The 22,926-nt window shown below is 35.1% G+C and overlaps 1 protein-coding gene across 1 annotated transcript; it reads right to left on the reverse strand.

Moving 5' to 3' along the window:
- Positions 1-8,769: 8,769 nt before the first annotated feature.
- Positions 8,770-10,107, reverse strand: LOC122810794 (nuclear factor 1 X-type-like). Its single transcript, XM_044082355.1, has 2 exons — positions 9,419-10,107; positions 8,770-9,330 (listed from the first exon to the last, which is right to left on the reverse strand). Exons 1-2 carry the CDS (start codon positions 9,512-9,514, stop codon positions 8,770-8,772), a joined length of 657 nt encoding a protein of 218 aa, XP_043938290.1. The 5' UTR covers positions 9,515-10,107.
- Positions 10,108-22,926: the final 12,819 nt, after the last annotated feature.

Below are 22,926 nucleotides of genomic sequence, written 5' to 3' on the forward strand. Positions count from 1 at the left end.
TAAGTCCAAATATTGCTGAAAAATGGGAGAGTGTGTAGCTTGCTCTAGTGGCATATAGGGATATAAAACTCAAGTGCTACTAGCTTGCAACACATTTGTTTACTGCCAGTTGCTCTAAATGGCAAGTGCCCTAACACCCACTATCCCAATCCTGCTTAATTAACTAGCCCTCCCATCACCTGACTCTACTGAACTGCACAGCCCAACAACAGCCATACCTCTAACTCTAAAATTCCTACTCAGTTCCTAACACCTTAACCATGACACTCCCCAACGGCTTACTAACACTAAAGTCCCCAATCTCTCCCTAAACTGAAAACTTTACTCCCTAAACTTAAACTCCCTACCTGCTTCACACACCTGAAAAATCTCTCCTGCTTTCTAAACTAAATCTAAAGTCCCTAACCAGCTAACCAAGCTGCCATTCAGTGGTAGCCTTCATTGGAGCTGGAGCACAGGAGCATGCACAGGAAAAGACATAGTCACCCCTTACAGTAATGCAGGTCACAAGTCCCCTACTCTGAAAGGGAGTTAGGGGCATAATGTATGCCCTCATAGCCAGAACACAGCCAAACATAAAAAAACATCCTTATGGCTGCCTGAATTATGTTTCTTCTGGATGTCTCTCACCCTCATGCTGGAAATACCCAGTATGGGGGAACAAACAGGCTGTAGTCCAACTGAGGGAGACTTCATGGCCCAAAAAAATGACAGCTTATCTACTGTGAACTGTACTTAGGGTTCTAGTAATATTCCACAAATCAGGCCATCCTTAGTCTCACAACCTTTATGATGTTATTCACTTGGGTTATTCTGTTTACTCCTCTGCAAGAGGCATTGCTGTCTGGAATGACAGACTATTTTGAATGTTAACAGACTATAATAATGTGCTGAGGAGTGTACTAATTTCCAAGTAGTTACTATAGAATTTTTTTCTGTAAGGTTAATTGCAGAGCAGAAAATAGAAAAACAAGACCACAGTCTGCTTGCACTCGCATAGCGCTATTCGCAGAAATTATAACCTTTGCAAATAAAGCCTGCAGTTTATCTCCTTTTTAAAACCAATGAACTATTTACTATGTACTGGTTATTATAAAAAGAATATCCTGGCAGAATCCAGTTCATGACACTTTGCCATAAATCCTCAGTATGTAGCTCAAAGTCTGATGCTGTTATTACATTTATATATTAATTTCTTGACTGGTGGCTGTGCTGGGTACAAACAAATTCCCCTTCCTTTGGGAAGAAGGTAAAATAACCACAGTACAACAGAGACAATAGATAACACAGAACTTTCAGTAGCAAATGCCCAATACAAATCACAACAATGACAATGATTACAGAACATTAATACAAAACAGGAGGGAGTACAAACACTGTGCACAGATCATGTAATAAAAACAAAATTAATACAGCAAAACAGTCTAAAGCAAGTGTATGTTGCATTCCAACAATAATAAGAATAGGCACTAAATGCAAGAATATGCAACACATATTCAGGAACAGCCAGGTAATTGCAGAACTTCCACATGACAGACAATATCAGCATAAAGGAATAACAAGTAGTAATCCTTGAAAACTGATGCTTAGTTGCTGGACTGAACTGCATAATGGTACTTATCCATATCCAGGCTAAAACCAGACATAAGATGAAACACTTAAGGCCTTCTTGAGTGACTGAATGGCAAAAAGCTGTTGAAGTATGGGAAGAAGCTTATTTATCATTACAGCTGCACAGCACACATATGCTCTGACACTAATCATCTTATAAACTCAAAAGGGTATGGTTGCCAAATGGTTATCTACTGCTGACCACAGTATATGAGAGGCAGCCTTTGGAATGATCTGGCTTATTTTTTTCTAATGCCTCATATCTAGCAGGTTATCTCTATCTAGCATTAAGCATAACTTAACATATTCATCCTTCAGATGAGATGTTAAACCAAGGTCTCATCTGTTTGAGTTGGTGGTAGCCCAAGTGGATGTAAAAGATCACATGGCTTCCACTGAAATGAGTAGGGAAAGTTCCCTGATGCCCTAGCTAAATTTGGGTCTATATCATAACATCGAAGTTCTCTAACATTGAATGTTATTATATCAAACCCTAAACACCGAAGTGTGAAAACATTGAACAGTCAGAATAGCAAATTTTTCCCAGGGAAAAAATTCTCTATTCCGAGAAACATACACACAGCACAAACACACACAAAAAACAGCCATCCACACACATACACTTAAAATCCTACACCTAAACTAAACTTTACATACAGTACTAGCTATCCACTTACCTTAACCCAACCCTAACCCTAAGGTCCGTCACTATCGCACACTCACCTCACCCGTGCCCTAACCCTAACTCGCCTAACCCACCCCCTAACCCTAACCTACACACAATCGCACACTTACCTGACCCGCACCCTAACCCTAACTCATCTAACCCACCCCCTAACCCTAACCTACACACAATCGCACACTTACCTGAACCCACGCCCTAACACTAGCGTCCACACAACCGCACACTTACCTGACCCGCTCCCTAACCCTAACCCGCCCCCTTACCCTAACCTACACACAATCACACACTTACCTGAACCCGACCCGTAACGCTCCAACATATTGAACGCTGAAAACAGCAAAGCCACAGCAACGGCCCACCAAATTTTTTCCCTGGGAAAGAATTCGATGTCCTGCACCTTCGCTGTTTTCAGCGTTCAACATTACGGGTTCGATATTATAACATTCGATGTTAGAGAACTTCGATGTTATAATATAGACCCACTAAATTTTACCTAGTAGAATAAATGCCACCTCAGGTCTCCCCTGAAAAGAGGATACTACCGTAGAAGGACTAAACCAGTCAAAAGAGGATAGATAAATAAATAAATAATGAATATTTACGCCAGTGTTTTAGCAGAAAGCAGAATGAGACAGGAATTGTAATGGAGTTACTTACTTGTAGCATATACATCAAGTGACACACCAACATGCTTCTTTTGTAATATAACATCTTCAGATGAGACTTATGGATTATGAAACCTTAGATTTATTAAAAAAAATCATAATATACTAATATCCATATAAGCGCTTTCTACATAATTAGCTAATAGTCATTTATTATGTTGTGTTTGCGTAACATGCATACTCTACACTAGTGCTTGTTTTCATTTCTTTCATAGAAGTATATCATGGAGGTCTGTTTAATATACTTTTAGTTTTGCAAGTCTTAATTACAACTGACTACACTGCTGAAAATGTACAAATCAACATTACTTGGAAGGCATAAGCAGCAGAGTTGGATTTTACTGTAAACCATTGAATGCAGTATTTTCTTGCTAGTTGCAACCTGCTAGATTTAAGAAATGTTTTGCATCCAGAGGGTGAAACTCCAGAGAAGAGGAATAATTTTGTGTCCTTTCTATCCAATTATGGAGGGACAGATGGTCTGATTTTCTTCTGGAATGTGACTTGCGGTTTTTAACACTGAAAAATCCTCTCCTTCCTTAAGCACTTAGCAGTACAGATAAACATTGGATTATGGGTCATGAATGGAAAATAATGACCATTTTTTTGCTATTTAAGTCCCTCACATGCACACACACACACACACACACACACACACACACACACACACACACATACGCGCGCACACACACACACACACAGATCAAATCATAATCCAGTGTATGTCTTTCTGATACCAACTATAGCACTCCAGATTTAAATTAATCAGTTTCGAAATTATCTGAAGGAAATTCCAATCTGCAGTTGCAGAAAAAAAGAGTAAGCCCAATTTAGAATTAAGTTATCTGGCACATCATCTTGCCAAGGTCTCCCCAGCATTCATAATCTGGACTTGACCTGCATCAAACAATATTAATGCTATACTTGACAAAGCTCTGTAATCCTTTCGTCATAAACCTGCTTTGTTAGCCTCTGAAACTGAAACAAATTTTGGAAAGAAGACTATTAATAAATATAAAACTCAATTATATGTTTTATTGTATCAGCCATATATAATCAAAAATATGTCACACTTCTTTATTCTTTACCCAAGATCCCTACTACCTTGTAATGTGTAGAAACTGTAAATCCATGCAATTAGGTTAAAAAATAACTTTCCTTGTTAGCAATCTTTTAGGAAGAGACAATCATATGATTTGTCTAAGGTAATTTCATTTAAAAAAAATCCACTATAACTGCATTTAGAATATGCCCTTGTCCATGGTTAGACAGAACTCTGCCAAACTACATTGGTAGTCCTATAAAATAACTTCAAATTCTTTAACAAACAATACCTAGACCTTATCATACCATCTACCCTAATCAATTTACTTAAACCCTGTATTAGTTATTTAATTTCTACCCTTCCTTCTCTAGCCTCATCTTTTACTAAAACTCCTTTTTTGATTACTTCAATATGCCAAACCTCATTTTACACACCTTCTTCATTGCTCCACATCCTGTTAACTTATTTCACCTATTTCACCTCTTCTACCTTCCCTTTTCATTACTTTCTTAATAAGCTATTACAAAAATAATGTTGATGGAATATTTACTGAAAAGCATGTAATGACTATATTAAAGTTCTACTATACATTGTCAGTTCTTGTCAGTTCTATACTAAAATCTTAATGACTTTCACATCTGTAAATCAATAAATCCCTAACAGCTATGCACGTCTTAATATGTTATACCATACCATATTTTTCTTTTGGAGGGCTCTTCCCCACTTAGGACCCTATGAAAGTAGGCCAGGCCTAGCAGCATTAAGAAAAAAAAAATAGAGAGAGAGGAGTACATAGACATATATATCTAAATATATATATATATATATATATATATATATATATATATATATATATATATATATATATATATATATATACATATATATATATATAGAGAGAGAGAGAGAGAGATACAGTATAGCAGGATCATATGTATGCTTATTAATTTATTTACTTAGGTTTGGTTACCGTGGTAGGGCACAGATCAACAATGACCAATTTCAGGCCCAGCAGAGCAAAGAACAACAAGAATAGTCTGATTTCACAAATCAGTAGACTTTCATAGGTGAAGAAGTGTCATTTACAAAGAAACTAAGATTGTGTGAAAAAGGTATAATTAATTTTCAGTGAACAAAAAGACACAATTTTCTCTCTCTCTCTCTCTCTCTCTCTCTCTGCTAGAGTCTGAAGGTCGTTAGGTGATATGGCCAGTGGAATAACATTTGCACTAGCCTTGTTTGGTTCGAGAGAATTTAAGTTGGGGTCTGAAGTTAGTATAATTAATGAGGTCTTTTAGGTAGATAGGTAGAGATTGCCTCAGTTTGAATGCTGAAATAGAGATGCTTTGCTGGACACTAAAACAAGAGACTCCATTTCCTTATTAGTGCGGTGACGCAGAGTAGGAACATAAAAAGTAAGGGACATGGACTGAGGGGTTCAATGTGGGCTTTTGTGCTCTTTCCAGCCTCTATTCTTGTCAAATATGTTGATTTCTTTTTTCAAAAAGAGAGATCAAACACCTGGTCTTAATGTATCAGTTTTCACAGAAATGGTCTTTAAAGATCTGAACCATACCCACAAAGCAGCCGTACTTTACATTTTACAGATTAGCCACTGTTTGGATTAGTCTTAAAGTGCTTTGTTGCTTTGTATAATTTACCTGGTTTGCAATGATGTTTGAATTTTAACTAAAAATGAAAATAAAATTCATAGTGACCCTAAATAATGCTACAAATGATTTATATATATATATATATATATATATATATATATATATATATATATATATATATATATATATATATATTGTCTGAGGTCCTTTGGGACTGCTGTAAAAGATTAGCACACCAGAAAGCCACATGTTTTGCTCTGGGTCTTACCACCATTCCAAGTCTGGAACACTGCAATGAATTATTATTAGTTTTATTAGTCTAATAACTGAGCATGTCTAAAAAATGTGATAGCTATTGTGCAATACACCAAGTTTTTTACAAGTGTCAGTTTGTAATAGTAACTCACATTCCATGTCTAACGTCTGACGTCTGACAGTATGGCAATCAGAGTGAAAACTGCGAGCTGCTAATGAGCATCATCCTGTAGTTCTAGTTTTGATACTCACCTTTCGCCTGCATACTGATTACAGTAAGAAAATGATTAAAACAGGTCAGTTCTCCAAGGGCAGCCCTCATGTTTACTGGGCTTATCTACTGAACATTAAAACACTTCCATTACATAACACAGACGTACAGAATCCTTAGTGTTCTGGCTTACAATTCAGAGAGAATAATCAGCAAAGAACAGTGCCCTTAATATTTCTTGGTGATGGACCAATACAAATGCATTGGCAGTGTTTATCATTCCAGACTATCCCTAGCATATTTTTGAAAGGGATCTCTAAAAGAAGGCCAGCTTCAAAAATGCCAGTTTGCTTCCTATATTTTTATAAAGGAGACCCCTCCTCCATCATATGAAATTATGTCTATTAACAAACAACTGAAATGCTTGAACACACTTTGCTCATTTCAGGAAGGAAGTGTTTCAAACATTTTGCGGTCAAAACATTAGGATATTCTCTTGTACTTGCAGGACTGTAAATATGTGTCCTGGGAGATAAAACAGTGATCTGGACTTTGGGGAATGACAGATCTGTAGCCTAGCAGACCATTTCCGTTATCATAGGACTTGTAACCTTAAACAACTAAGTTAATCTCCTGATCCTTACCCTCCTTACTCTTAGGCTGCTTTAATTCTTAAAACTGAGCTTGATCAGCAAAGAATTGCTGTAATCTAGATGAATGAAGCAGGGCATGCTAGAAACATGACACAAATGCAGGAATTTACAGTTTAGCAGCATATAGCCTATGTCCCCTATCTGTTAGATTAGCTGTCAGTCTCAGCTAACTATCAGTTTGTAGTTCTTCATCTTTCAGTAGAATTACATTATGGATGGTACTGAAAAGGAATTACATTTCTCAAGTCTAAATTAAGAAATCCTCTTTTAAGGTTTATTCTGTGACCTGATTCACCCATCAGTCTGATAGGTATAGATCTGAATACCACGTGATGTTTCATTCCATTATGAAATGTGCTGGCCCTGAATACTGCATAGACGGAGATCCACTGGAGTATATAACCGTTAATATTAAGTTGGATCATACTGTTATCTACCTTGGTACTTAGGCAATGCAAGCATGAAATACCCAGTGATACTGTATTTTCAATGAAAGTAGTGTGACTGTCATCCTCTTTTGAACACACATCACCTCTTTACAAATCCATGCATATAACATATACTCAGATTCTGTTTCAAGAATTAGCCTTTCAGTCCCTGTAGTCTTCAGGTCCAGTGTCCAGAAGAAGTAGTTTTTTACATTTCATCCTGCCTTGATCAACATAAATGATAGCTCTACAAATATTTGCCTTGTCCACAGCACCATGAGAACCGACCCTTATGATTAAAATCAGCCATACTAAGCTACTTTGCCATGCACAGGGCACATATAAACTGAATACCTTACTTAGGAAACCCAAGCCTATGAATTCCACCATATCTTTTTCTGTAAATTATTTATGGGAGCTATACAGTCCCCATGTAATTTTGTAACAGTCTTGATATGAAATCTTACTGTCTCTGACAATCCAGGTATTCTGAATATATATCATTCTGTATCTTTCATTTATCAACTTGAACCAGAAATGTTTCATCTCAATCACTATGATAACTGACACATTTATGTCTACACAGATCTGTATACCTTGTACCAGACAAGAATATATTATTCACCAAAGCAAATTATGAAAAATAAGCCTGTGCCTTTTCAGCTCCCATTCCACATGCATTCAGCTGTAGTAACAAAGCTAATTTGGCTTACATGAAAAACAGAGACAAGGAACTCTTTTTAAGGAATGAAAAGAGCTCAGAGTAAACATTTCATTTTTTTCCTCATTACAGGTTGTGCTGCATTTGCATTAAGCCTCTAAACATTACCTTAATGTTGATAGCAGTATGGAGTCACTGATAACAATATAGATTTAGTCAGTTTTACATGCCAAAATTAAACAGGCTTGACTACTTGGGGGTTAAATGTAATGTGAGAGTAACAAAAGCTGTAGCTTTTCAAATCTGAGGTTACTTTTTTCTATTTCTCTTTTTTTCTTTCTTTTTACTCAAATTGGCTGAGGAGTTGGGCTTTCTTAAAATCAATAAACAGCTGAGGCCAGACATATGCAAATATGAAAATAGTGCAATGAGAGTCCTGATGACTCTTCAAAATGTATTGTGCAGAATAAACAGAAAGCAGCTGACAACGAAGAATGCAAACTTATTTTGCACAACTTTCAATCCAAGCAGAAAATACACACAAACACAACAAAGAAATTGTGACACAAATGTGCGACTTCAAAGTCTACCTTAATTGCTGTACTGCATAAAAAAGTAAACTCCTCAAATTGCTGCAAATAAAAAACACTATTCTCTACTTTTCATATTTTACATGACAAACAGTATTTTTCCAAGTTGTTTACACTGCCTGTCATTTAATCAGTGAAAATCTGATTACAAAGGAAAGGAAAAAAACAAACACTTCTTTTCTATGCAAAATGAATCACAAACTGATCACTTTTCTGACACTGCTGTGTATCTGTGTAATGCCATTTTAAAAATCAATTGGTTAGAATACTTATTTGAAGTGTGCATTCTAAGCAGTTTGGAACAAAATTCTGTGGCTTATAACCAAATAAAAATGAAGTAAAACCATATTGTTTAGAAGACACATGCAAAGGTAGACCTACCAGGACTGTGTACAAAGTAGGCCAAATATAGATCCAATTCCTTGACTGTAACACCAATGTGATGAGGCTGGACACATAGGCCAGGATTTGAACACTGAGGAGATTTGTAGAGTCTCTCCCCATCAGTACTTTCAAGAGGAATCCCTTTGAACAAAATGACCATGACCAGATCCAGTCGCCACACCTTATCAGCCTGCCGCAGGCAGTCGATCCGCCGGATCTTGCCCTTCTGGTCCGGGTTTGAAAGAACGCAACAGGGGGGCTTCTTCCCTGTAATGGTTAGAACGAAATCTTCTCGGAATTCAGGACGGATGTCCTTCCGAAGCTTGGCCAATAGCCTGGATGCCCATTTCTGCTTTATTTCTGGCTTTTCTCCTAAGAGTTCATCCTTCACTGCCCTCTCCTCCTCCTTGGACATCCGTTTTTCATGTTTTTTGAAATATTTACGTTTCCGGGCTTGCAGATTGAACCACGTATATGAAAAGGCACGAACATGTGGAAGGAGGGCCTCAATAAAAGGATGGAATTCATCCTGTAAGAAAAATAAAGAAAAAAAATGAAATATATAAAAATGTCACCATTTAATAATGAAAGACTTAACAAACGATTATCTGACATACCCCAATTGCTACCTTAAACCCTTCTGCAAACGACAACCTCTGGGCAGAAACTGGACCGCCATTTTTTTTAAAAAAGTAGGTAACCTGTGTATCCATTTAGCCGTCTTAAGAAGAAAAATCATTAAAAAAATGCCTGTTGTGGAAGTAATGGAGTTAAAATGATCTTGTCACCACTACTTCCATGTGGCTATTTCTTTATTATGTCAGTTTGGATATAGTTACCATTCGGTATTCTCATCATGGCAAGTCTCGCAACTAGGTTCGAAAATTCTGGAGTCAGTCTGTTATGGGGGGGGGGCTAGTGTTAGGTAGATGAGGAGTGGGTTTGGTTGGCAATCTTTTTTCTAGCCGTCGCCTTTCACGCAAAGGATCAAATCGGAGGGAATAGCAAAAGAAAAAAAAAGATGCAAGTCAAACAGAAAATGAAAAAAAAAAAACACGATGTGTTCTACATTTAAAAAAGTACAGAAGGCCTTGCCAAGCACAAGAGGGTGTAAACTTAGATCTCTCAGTCTAGTTGGAAAGAAGGGGCAACGCAGATCTAACACAACAAAAAAGGAAGGACAGATTCCGGGTTGGACGTGCGCGTGAGACCACTGGCAAATGAGACTGCAGCTTTTTTCCTTTCTCTCAAACTCTTTTTCTCTCTCCCTTTCACTCTGTCTCTGTATCTCTCTCTCTCTTTCCTTGCTCTGTCCCCAACCATTTGCCTGTGCCGATGCCAGCAACTAAAGGCCCACCTATTTGGCAAAGTGACACCTATCAGGCAGCCAATAGCTGTTTCTAAAGGGGGTGGTAGTGTGTATGCATGTGTATGTGAGTGTGTGTGTGTGTGTGTGCCTGTGTCGGGGGTGGAGGTTGGAGACAGAAACAGAGAATAGTGAGCTCTGTGCAGTTGGAGATCGAAAGCAATTTGCCAAATCGTCAAGTTCACATCTAATGAATAAGCAAAGTCCATCAGTTATGCACATTACATTTTTTTTTCTTTTCTGAGTGCATGCTTATATGTGTATTTCTGCTGTCCTTCCATTATGGTAGTTTTGGCAGAATACACCATAAAAGCAACCAAAGTCCCACAAGGCCCCAGAGTAACCAGCTGCTTCTCCCTTTTCATTTTATTATTAATTCTTTTACAGAGTGCAGAATAAGCAACTTTTATGTCTGTTTCACATTGTTATGCTAAAGTCTTAAATAGCAGCTTAGATAAAATGCAACAGCTTTTAAGTAACTTCTTTACTACAAACCCAGGTTTTTAAACTAAACACATTTCTGATGTATGAATTCTCTATCCTCCTTTTTATTACATGAAAAACATGTTTCACCAAGAACAAGGCACTGTCCAGCACACTAAATCAGGCTGTTTGTGAATCATTTGCCAAGAAGGAATAACACATTTTAAAGGGGCCATGCATTTCAATACCCGAGTGATAGAAAATACATTATTTACAGGTTTGTTCTGTTCATTTTCACTCTTTTTAAAATATATGAACTTCAGTTCATGTCTGCTCTTGCACTCTTAAACCTGTAATAATATCTATTCTCTGGGCAGGAATATAACACTGCTGTAAACTGATGAATTCCTTCTTCATTAACGGCAAAACAGGAACGCACACTAAATATACTGCCAGAAATCTACACTCTTGTAGCCATGAATAATGGGTGTGACATCTGTCACAAACAAGTAGGCAAAACTGATGCTGATATGAAAGTGGAAGCAACAACATGTTTAAATGTAAAATAAAATAAAATAAAATAACTTAAACCAATACTATACATTTAATCTGAAAACTATATAACAACACACACACACACATATATATATATATATATATATATATATATGTGCGCATGTTTTTAACTGTGTGCTATTAAAATGTTTATTTTGCCGTCTTCTTTGTTTCTGTTTTTATACGTCATTTTTTTTTTTTTTAGTTTTTAAAATATTTTTTCTTATTTGTTGCTTCTGTTTAGTATTGGGACCAAGACAACATTTACCATTTAGTTTTGCCACTGTAATTTTTTGGCTGCTCATACTGATCATTATAGTGTTTTGGAATAATATACCCATACCACAAATAATGCAACTGCTATTCGACAGCAAATGTATGACACTAGAGATAAACCTGCATCTCAACTGAAACCCACAGCCACAAAGGAAGAGGCAAAATCAAGTAACACAGACCATTTAAAAAAAATAAATAGTGCTGCTGGACACACTAGAGCAGATCATTCCCAATGCCTTGGTTTAGCTACTTCCAATGTACAGCTTCTGAATACCATAAAAATGAGAGCACTTTACAAGCAGGCTAAGCAGACATCTCCCTTTCTGAAACATGTTTTTCAACAAGAAAATGAAAAAGCAAATGCATGGAATCTATTTTTCAGTCTACACATAGCCCATAGCTTAGTCATTAAGATATCTGGATACTTCCAAGTAAACCAGCATGTATAATGTGCTCACAATGTTTAGGTCAACTTGACTAACTAGCAGCAGACACATTATATTTAATAAAAGGAATATTTTGCAAGAAGTTTTGGATGCAAGACAGTATCTTAAAAATCATTAAGCAAAATTATTCTGTGCTACTGTTTCATGGAATTTCTCATTTGAAAAGTTGTATTCCTTTATTCCTGTTTCTTAACAGCTAAGGCACATTTATAGTTTTGACTACATTTATCAGTGTTGTTTATTAATTTAATGACAAATGTATTTACTTTACTGTTATCAGTGTTGTTTATTAATTTAATGACACAATGTATTCATTTGACTGTTTATACCATTCTACTTACAGACATCATTCATCTCTATTTTAACCATCTGTTTGTTTATATTCAGTTATATTTAAAAAACATATTCCTATTATAAATTCCCAAATAAATAATATTGCAGTAGGAAAATATGGTTTAGTAAATTAGTTTATCAACAATTTGAACCATAACCAGTTCTTCACAGAGTGAAAAAAGACTTTGAAACAACCTGCTGAGATGTAAAACTGATAAGGCAAAAGAAAAACAGAGGCATCAGCAGCTAATTCAGCTGCGCATGTTCCCTGCTTAAGACAACTCTGTTCAAAATAAATATCTACAATACATTAAAAAAAGTGAAATTAAATTCACCAAGCTCCTTCTACAACTACCTTTTATACAAAGTATGTTAAAAGAAGCAATGCTAGACTGTCACATAGCCTGGTAGTTTGCATAAACACGCAACTAGGAATTGAAAGCATCAACATAAATGAGGAAAATAGATTAAACTTGGATCAGACAAGAAAAAGTAAGATTTTTTCAAATATATTGCACTTCAACTGTCATGTTTCTGATTCATTATTGCATACCTATGAAGCTTTTTTTTTATTGTTTTTTGTAAACATTAAGTTTTAGACTTGCATGCTGTGTAGTCTGGAGTATGATGTTGTTGTAGATAATGCTAGCACAGTGAGCATACTTATAAAAGTTGTACCCTGCTATAGTAATCAAATTACTTCAAATAAAAAGCTTTACCTGATCAAATAATAGGACAGAAATACAGTTGTCCTGGTTACAGATTAAATTGCTAATGGTCTACTCTAATATAAATAAAAAGACACACACACATGAGAAATTACAGCTGAGTGTGGTAGCTTGAAATCTATTATTTCAATGGGGCTTTTAGTCACATTATATGCTGTGTTACTGAAAGTTAGACAAGAGCATCATTTCAGAGGCAACTTTCATAAAACATCACTAAACTTAATTTTCTTACAGTTGTTTGTACTCATCTCTTTAGCCACCTATTACATATATGTGCCTCAGCATTTTCTTCTTTTAAAAGCTCATTACTATCATTTGTAGCTGTTTAACTGAATATAACTACTATCTGAATGAAAAGGAGTGTATCAATACAGGGTGCCTTTTAAAGATATTTATTTAACGTTTGTTTGCTCTATAATGTCCATGTCAGGTATAGAAGTGTGTATACATGCAGAGACACATATGCACTAAGAAATTTTGCTCTGTAGCATTGCAAAGTTTAGGGTAATATAATAAACGTGAGTGTTTGCAGCTTTTTAGAACTATTATTTCTGCCAACACCATGGTATTTCTACACAGCCATTCAAAGTCAAGATTTTTTTATGAAGCATGACCAATAAAATCCTCAGGAAACTTACAATAGTCCACAGAAGGGACACAACATCTAGCTAACATGAAAATCAAACAACAGTAAGTATGGGTACAAATGAAGAGGCATGTGTATACACATAGTCTTCGTGATGGCATTTTTGTAAGCTTGAAAAGACTCACTTCTGTTGGACTAGAACTAAACAATACTTTCTGTGTCAAGAAACTGGCTGGTCACCAAACATCTTAACCTCTTTTTCAGACACGCAGACATAGACACACCCACACACACACACACACACACACACACACACACACACACACACACACACACACACACACACACACACACACACCTCTCACTGAACTATGTATCTGTACATCGGAGGCAACACATGGATCAGAGACATCACTTAAAATCAAAAACAGCTAATGTAAAATTAGAGATACAATACAGAAAAATACCTTTATTAACATTTCTAGAAATTACAGCAATGAGCAAATATAATACCATATAATTTTTTTACATTTGGCATTACTTCAGGGGCACTGAATGTCTTGTTAATCACACACAGATAATCGAGTATCTGAGAAAAGAAAGAGCATGATGCAGAACAACTGAAGACATCATAGGAAATCATAGATGGTAAACTTTTTCATAAACAGCTTCAATTAAGGACTCAGGATTGAGTCCAATTAGACTTCAATGGCTCCAACCTAGAAGGCAGTTAAATTATTTTTAAGAAGTTCAAGTACTTACAAAGGAGTTTAGATGCCAATATTGTAAAACAGAAAATTATTTGTAAAAAAAAAAAATCACATTTAAATGCAACTGAACCACACTATTTTAATTTTCTGCAAAATTGCATTATTCTTATTTTCTTTAGTTCTTTAATGTTATATAATTTACATACAAATACTAACTTTGTTTTTGAAAAATTGTACATACTGCTGCACATATACTTTTTTTGGTAATATGTACAGGTTGCTCTATTGATTTATTCTTTGTTCCTATCACTTTACCTCACTCAGTCATCTTACTGCCATTATTAGTTTTGTTCTATAATCTGAAAGTTTTACTTTAATTTTGGAAATATGTTTACAGTTATGAAGTCACAAATGAGTTAAAAGGATACACAGATAGTACAATGCTGCCTGATGATGAGTGAGGATATTTCTAACCTTAAAGTAAAAGTGATCTTGTCAGAACAGCATGCTTTCCATCTCTGCTTAACAACTCTAATCTTTAACTGTTGCTGTATACTACCTTAATGTACAAACAAAAAATATAATCCCAAAGATATTACAGTATAAGTTTAAATCTGCATTTTTATTTTGCAAGTGCAGTGTTCTCATACATCTTATATGGAGCCTAATAACATTTTCTGTCCGTTTTCTGTTCTTTGATCCAAATGAGGATAACCTGGGACAGAAAATCTACATACCCAATAAGATGAAGGAAATGAAATGAAATGGATAACAAAGAAATAAAAGTGAATAATTAATACAAATTCACTTTAATTGCAGAATGTTTGGGAACTGCTATTAGGCAAGGCTGTTAAATGTATGCTTTAGTTAAAGAATCTCAAAATCACATGCACAGAGAAAAAAATAACCATGGATTTCAAAGCCGTCTTAGGCATAGCCTTCAGAGACAATCAAAGAGTAGTACAAACATCTGAACCAGCCTGAAGTACTAAAATTGACTACATCCAAGTAGTTTATTTTCTTATTTGCTAGTCTCAGGACTCTTTTCATTCACCAACATCAAAAAAAGGAAAATTAAGAAAATAGATCTTCTCCCCTTGAGAGGCAAAAAGATGTTGGCCATTTACAAACATCTCTCCTCCTGCTGCTTCTAGTGATATATCCAATAGTAATAATAATAATGACAATAACAAAAGAGCAACAACAGCAATGAAATGGTTATTGTACAAATAAAGCAGAATTTCAAACAAAAAGCTGTTCTTTAGTGTCACATACGTCAGAAACCTTATCATTTTTACAATATCAGAACTAAGAATTTGCCAAGTTAACTTCAGAACAGTTTTTTTATGACTAAGAAGTTTTGAGATAACTGTTTCATTTATAAATATTTTAATTTCGTGCCAGGCATTTAACAAAATTCTTGCAAGATACAGTGTACTCTGATTCAGTGTTAAAGAACATGGTTTGGGTGCCTGTTATAAATTGTGCATACATACCTTTTTTTATCTTGTTTGTTAAACTTCAAGATAAGGGAACATCTATAATTCCAAATTGGTTAAAAATGGAAAAAATACAGAAAAAAAAAAAACTTAGTTATGAAACTAGAAACCTATATGCATCATACAGCAAGAGTGAAACGTACAATATTATGGGAAAGATATATTTTCTTAGTCGTGGGTCTATGTGTGTGTGTGTGTGTGTGTGTGTGTGTGTGTGTGTGTGGGTGTGTGTGCATGCACATGCACGCAATGTGTGTGTGCACATGTGAGTGTTGTGGGCTAAAAGGGTTACTACAGGTTTTTTCATCCACTGCATGCTGAAAACATATACAAAGGCTATGCCTTCCAAAAGGAACTCTGAAATGTGTCAGAGCAGAAAATAAAATCAATGGAATGAAAAACTATATTGCTTTTTGAGTCATTTAAGTCACAAAGAACCACAGACTTCACTAAGTGGGTTCTAGTGAAAAATAGCAACTCACAATTGGCCAACTTTTGATTTACCAAAACCAGAACACCTTACCCTGCATCAACCAATAAACATGTTTTTTGAAGCAAACCACCCTCCCAAAAAAAACTTTAAAAATTTAAGGCTGTACTGTCTTGAGGAGGGCTATATTTAATTTAAGGGAATTACCTATCAATTAAAGATGTGTCAGCTTGACATCAATAAATAAAGCTTGAGTGAACTCGGTATTAATCGAAACATTCACTTACTAGTTTTACCATTTGTTTAAGGAATATTTTGTAAATTGTGCACTCCAGTCTTGGACATTCAACGCACTGCCACATGTAATCTTTACCATAGCACTTGTTACAAAATTTCTGTATGTGTCTATGCACACATGCAACTTTATAATACACACACACACACACACACACATATATATATATATATATATATATATATATATATATATATATATATATAAATATATATAGAGAGATTCATGAAATATGCCTGTAGTAATGTCTTATAAACACTTTTACTGTTTTGATGATACTAGACACACATCTGTATATTTATTACCCTTTTCAAGTATGTTTTGTATTTCCACAACTACAATAGTTAATTTAGGCTATGCACAGAGCAGGATCTCTTGAGCAGCTAAGATAGAATGTATCAGTAATGTGATTGTCACAATCATGTTATCATGGTTTGCTCAATTGGTATCACTACTGAAATTGGGCAGTGAAACGATTTCCACCCATAATGTAACAAATGCGTAGTAAGCACTAAATATGCTACAGTTAAAATGTCATAAGATCAAACTGTATTCATAAAAGTAATAAGTAATATTTATGTAAAGAGTTTTGTTGTTTCCTGTCATGTATGTGGCCAAACTAAAGTTTTGATCTGTGCATGTGCTGCTTCTTGTGCCTAGGAAAAAATGTTTAATTCCTTCTACCTTCATTTGCACACTGTGTGATTGCAATTCACGTAACCAGACAGTGCTCATGTTTCTCTCCTGAAAAGGGGCAACTGTGTCCTATGCGCTGACCTGGTCAACAATAGATTATAAATTAGTAGCATTGTTGAACTAATACAAAAATTAGAATTATTTCAGCTAAGATTTTTAAGTGACATCTATCCCCAAGCACAATTTCCTTACTTATCAATTTTTTTTTTATTTATTCTTTTGTTAGCTTCTTTCTTTATTTATTTTTTAGGTAAGGCTCCTTGTCAGCTAAGGACAAAAGAGCAATTGTTTTACTTTTGACATAAATGTTTTAAAGAACTAAGCTTGTGCTTTCTTTACACAGTAACAAATTTCAGCTTTTCAGTAAGTACTTAAGCAAAAGAAGGAACTGTAACAAAACACATGAAGAGAGATTGACTCCATTAATAAAAGTTTAGCTGAAAATTGCCTAAACATTTATATTTAACCAAAGATAATACACTTTGCAAATTTACTGTCAACTGCCCATAACCACAGATCCTTTTTGAAAATGTGAAACAATTAATTTTGTTTCCAATGCTTACATTACAGCATTTGTATAAATAGCTGCCTTCAGCTGAAAGCTTTGTTCTGAGTTACCCGTGTTTCCTTAGCTTTGTCACTGTCTCTCCAGCCAACAAGCAGTGTTGTGACCAAGTACTGTGACAGCGGCAGCACTAAGGGTTTCATACAAGGAAAGAAATAACAAAGGAAACATAAAAGAAAGTGAGCTACAAAAGCACAGATAAAACAAGCACCTTAAGACATTATTATTAAAACAGATGCAAGCTTATAGATTTAGTATTATAGATATGGGCATATGCTGGAATAATATTACAATTTACATGTAGCCTTTATGGTGAAAAATCAGATTAACTACAATTCTTTAAAATGTAACCACCATCAGAGATCTACCGTTCACATGTATGTCAAATAAATTATGAGCTACAGATAATTCAGATTGCTTCCCCAGCAGTTTGAATATTTCATTTGCAATAGTCTAATAAGAACAATTTCTTCTTACTTCATGGCTTACTGACAACTGAAAGATTCACATACTATTGTTTAATACTCTGTCAACTAGTTCTCCTAATGCAGTGTGAATAAAGAAAAGCAAGAAACAGAATGACAAAATAAATTAAGAGAATAACATTTCTCTTTTGAAATCATGATAATATTTACAAGTCATTAGTGCATTCCTCTTATGCCTTATGACATTTATGATGTTACCATTTTTATGACTAAAATATAAAATAGTAACAAAACAGGGTGGAAACATAAATCTACACTAAAACCAGGCACAAGAATGGGCAATGCTTCAACATGCCCCATAACCATGAAGTCAAATATTTACGTCTTAGTAATGAAAAAATAAAACATGTTCTCAAGAACCATGTAGAAAAAATGCACTTGTAATACAACCAAAAAAGCTTCAACAAACTATAACACCATTAAATAAACTGCATTTCACTCATGACTCATATCTGAGCAAAAGAGTTCCCCTAGCTTCTCAGCTACTTAGAAAAATATACTTTTATTAATAAAATAATAATGTTTAATGTATGCAATATGCTGGCACCAGGATTCCAGATTGCTGGAGTGCATACTGACAAACATTCACTTTTGTGAACACTTGTATACTAAAAAATATTAAAATTTACATCTGTGATAATAAGCACATTGCTAACATTACAATATTCACTTCCACATACCATATATTGTATGTAAAAATAACAAGAAGCTGCAAATAAATGTCTTATTATTGAGCATTATACTGCATAGCTGCTAGGTTTCTGCATTGGCCAGTGTGCTGGTTTTCATTATTTTGGTACTTCCCATGGGTAACAATCATTTTTTTATGTGAGATCATTAAATGCTCTGTTTATTAAAATATTATCTATTTTTTTTCATTTTCTGTGGCAGTATATTCTCTTAATATTAATTCCTTAAAAATATACTGTTAAACTGCAATCAGATAAATATTGTCATTCAGTGTTTTTATTACTTGTGATATTTCAAGATGAGCAGGTGTTTACAATCTTAAGTATCCATACCGTATTTTACATTAGTTATGCCTGGTTATGTTGCCTGTATAGAAAAATCGGATTTCAGTATTATGTTATGTATGTGATATCAGTACTTGATAAAACCACCCTTCTGGCTACACTCTAGAGGAAAAATGTAATGAACCTTCAGAAACTATGTACAATGAAGAAACTTTCTGCAACTTTGTATGAAGACCTGGTATTCAGCAATTTACAAATGTTACTAATCTTCAGGTACTGTAACCTCCACCAGTGGTACCAATGCAATACTGAAATGCACTATTAGATTTAGTGAACAGTGTGTTTCCTCTTACTATATCAGGAAGTTAAAATGCCTTGTATATCTACTAGGAATTTTAATTTGTAAAGGAAAAGTGTAAGCCTACTGCTTTACCTCTTTGCTTACTTCACTGGTATGTCTGTGTACATTCTGAAATACATTTTATCATGGCTGCCGACCTGGGCACGGCTACTAGAAAAGTCATTCTGCTTCAATCTATTATGCTGCCTGGGTAACTAAAATGATTAACAAATGAAAATAAATGAGAGTCCTTTTATCCAAAACTGAAGCACTTGCTAAGAAAATTTCAGAAAATTCCCCATGGTGCATGCTTATATTTCCTCTGCTTGCAGGTGGAAGGTCTTTGCCTTTGATTTGCACATTTATAATGCATTGAGGTAATGCTCGCATGATAACCTAGGCAAAACATTATGTTTTCCCTATACTGAAGATGAAAAACTTACTACATATATATATATATATATATATATATATATATATATATATATATATATATATATATGTGTGTGTATCAAAGCTACAACAAAAGTAAAGACTGGCTTTGTAACAGTGATTGTTGTCCCTCTCCTTCTCTGTACTAGATCCCACAATTTGGAAGCCCACACCAATCTGAACCTCCTACTGAAAATTCATTTCTAATCAAAAATGCACCTTCTGAAGATGGTAAAATGCCAGTGTGATATCGCAAATCACATAGCTTAATCAAGCCATAAACTCCCACTTACTGACACCTTCTCTATTCTATCTCTTCATTGACCCCTCCATATTTAAAACTCTTCTCATTCTAATGTACTGCTAAAGTACTGCAAATGGTCTGTACTATAAGCAATCTCAGCCATGCACATAACTGTCTGTTAAAAGAAATATTAATTGGTCTATAACAATGTGTAAAAATGCAATGCATGTTTTATAAACCTGCTCACCTGTCTTTATGATATCTGCAGAAATTGCATATATGTCTGTTATTCTGTTATTGTATTATATTCTTGTATATTCGCAACAATTGTATGATTATGTATACTTTATCTGTTGCAATATATCTCTGTAATTGCCCAACCTTAATACTTTCCTGGGTTGAGACTGAAATTGGACATTTGTGAACAGTGCTCTGTCTGGTTAATTAATTTAAATAAATAAATAAATAATGTATGGGATTGTAAAGTTTGAGACTGGCAAAGCTGCATAATGCATACTGGGTTCTAGCATCCTCAGAAAGAGTTGTTAAGGTTCAAACCATTTTCATTCCCTTGCTTCAACTCACTTATCTAATCTTGAAATCCCATAAAGTTATTTTCCAAAAGAAATCCCTGCTTACCTTGCCTGCCATTTATAATGCTATACACATCATAAGCTTTACCATAACAAGTTGATAGTTATACTTACTGGACCTCCCACAGAGCAGATAGTGTCATGTGATTTAATACTTTTTCAGTGTCATGTAGTTAGAGTTTCTCTAGTACATCTGAGGATACAGAAACAATCCTCTGCTTGTGCTTATGTAGAGCTAATGCATTTATTGTACAGAAAAAAATATGATTAATGGTGGAAGGGTAACAAAATGACATTTCCAGGACAAAATGCTGACAGATCAGAATCTTAAAAAAAATTCTGATATACAAGCGTGACAGCACAGTATAAAAACTGAAAGGGAAAAAGCGAGGAAATACTTCCTTTGCAGGTAGACAAAACAAGTACAGTAAACAGGCTTTCGGAGAAAGATGTAGGTCTAAAAACATGAAAAACTGAAGAATGCTTGAAAAAAAGAAGTAGTTTATGAACTTCCTGGGAAAGAGAGAAGAAGCAGGCTAATAACTGATTAAGACTGATAGGGCTGATAACTTATCCAGCCCATATAGGGCTGGAAAGCCTAACGAAGAGTGGTCCTTAACTGTCACCAAAATCTGTTTTTACCTGTACCTACTAAACAACCTTTTCTAAATGCTTTTTGATAAAACATAACATTGAGTGCCTACATCTTTTAAGTTCTGGATGTCATCCTCATGCTCATATCTCAACTGCTCAAATTTTCACAGAATGTCCAGATTTTTGCCTCATATTTTTGGTCTGTTCCTTATAAACTTTGCGTTTTTCTGGCAGATCACTCAGAATTGAACTCATTAAATTATGTCAAATGTTAGAGTTTCAGACTTCATATCTTTCAGAAAATGCATGCTAACATAAAACCTGTTATTCAAGCAACTAAATTTTATAAGAGCAATAATTGCATTGTCAAGATTTATTGTGATGAGGTTGAGATATGCCCATGCTGCATATCATTTTAACAACACAAAAAGTCAGTCCCAGTTGCTTCACTTCTGTTTGATATTCCTCTTGACTGACTTTCTAATGAGCTTTCATTAACATTCATAGCTGCCATCTCCATGGCACACTAAGAACTGCTTTTGCTGGCCTATCTTCTCTTATTCTGCAACTACTTAGTGTAGGGAAATAAACAATTGGTCTTCTCATTCCTAACTTTCCTCAACTAACCATGGCACTGTGTCTGCAAATGTCCCACATATATTTCACAGATGAACAAGCTCTTTACTTCAGTTCAGCGTATTCCTGTTTAAGCTGATTGTTACTGCTTTGCTACTGCTTTTACCTGTCAGTTTTGCTCTCATAATGCACAGTTGTCCTTTACATGTATGATTGCATCTTCCTATTTACTTTCTGTACTTGCCTGCTCTCAGGCTTAGCATGGCCTTCCTGACATGTTTTACATTACTTTTCATGAGGAATGACTACACTGTATTCTCTTTTATTGTGCATAGGTTTATACGTAAGTACTAGGCATTTTAAACTTATCCAGTTTCCCTTTTTGTACTCGAATTAACCTATTTCATTTGGTTATAGGTAGGCCTTACCCATCCCATGGTCGATAATTATGTATTAACCCTAATGAGAATAACTGGGATCATAGCATAGATAATTTGAGGGGACACATGCATGGGGTAAAGCATTTTAGGAGCTGCCTCTGTCCATTAGTAGTAGAGAGGACAGTCCTCAGTTAAATTTTCTGCTTCTCATCTATTGATGCAAGTTGTGCTTGAATTCGAACATGGGTGAACTTTGATTTATGTGGATGGGGAGTCTATTCCACAGCAGTGGTATCCTCTGTGAGATATACCTGTCCCGCCAAACTGTTCTGCTGATATTGCAGAAGAGGTTTCTAGCCCTAAACAGATTATTTCTGATGGCATCTGACTTGCTGAAGTGTAGTAAATCCACCAGTATTGCATTAGCAGTCTGTATAAAGTATATTCACTGGGTTTTGGATCCATCCATGTAAGACATGTTGTTTAGGCCTTGTGTACTTTTAGCACGGTATCTCTATAGGCGTTCCAGCTGTTGCATGTGTATGGACAGATACATGTCAAAGGGGACATTAAATCCATTTATAGCCTAATAAGGATTG

Source organism: Protopterus annectens, chromosome 9.part0 (assembly GCF_019279795.1).
Source record: "Protopterus annectens isolate FY-2018-M chromosome 9.part0, PAN1.0, whole genome shotgun sequence".
Lineage (NCBI taxonomy): Eukaryota > Metazoa > Chordata > Ceratodontiformes > Protopteridae > Protopterus > Protopterus annectens.

Bases quoted from the DNA above. Each gene is read 5' to 3' on its own strand.
- LOC122810794 (XM_044082355.1), bottom strand. From the start codon at position 9,514: ATGGATACACAGGTTACCTACTTTTTTAAAAAAAATGGCGGTCCAGTT. The intron at 9,331-9,418 runs GTATGTCAGATA...TTTTTCTTACAG, and splicing joins GGTTTAAGGTAGCAATTGGG to GATGAATTCCATCCTTTTAT.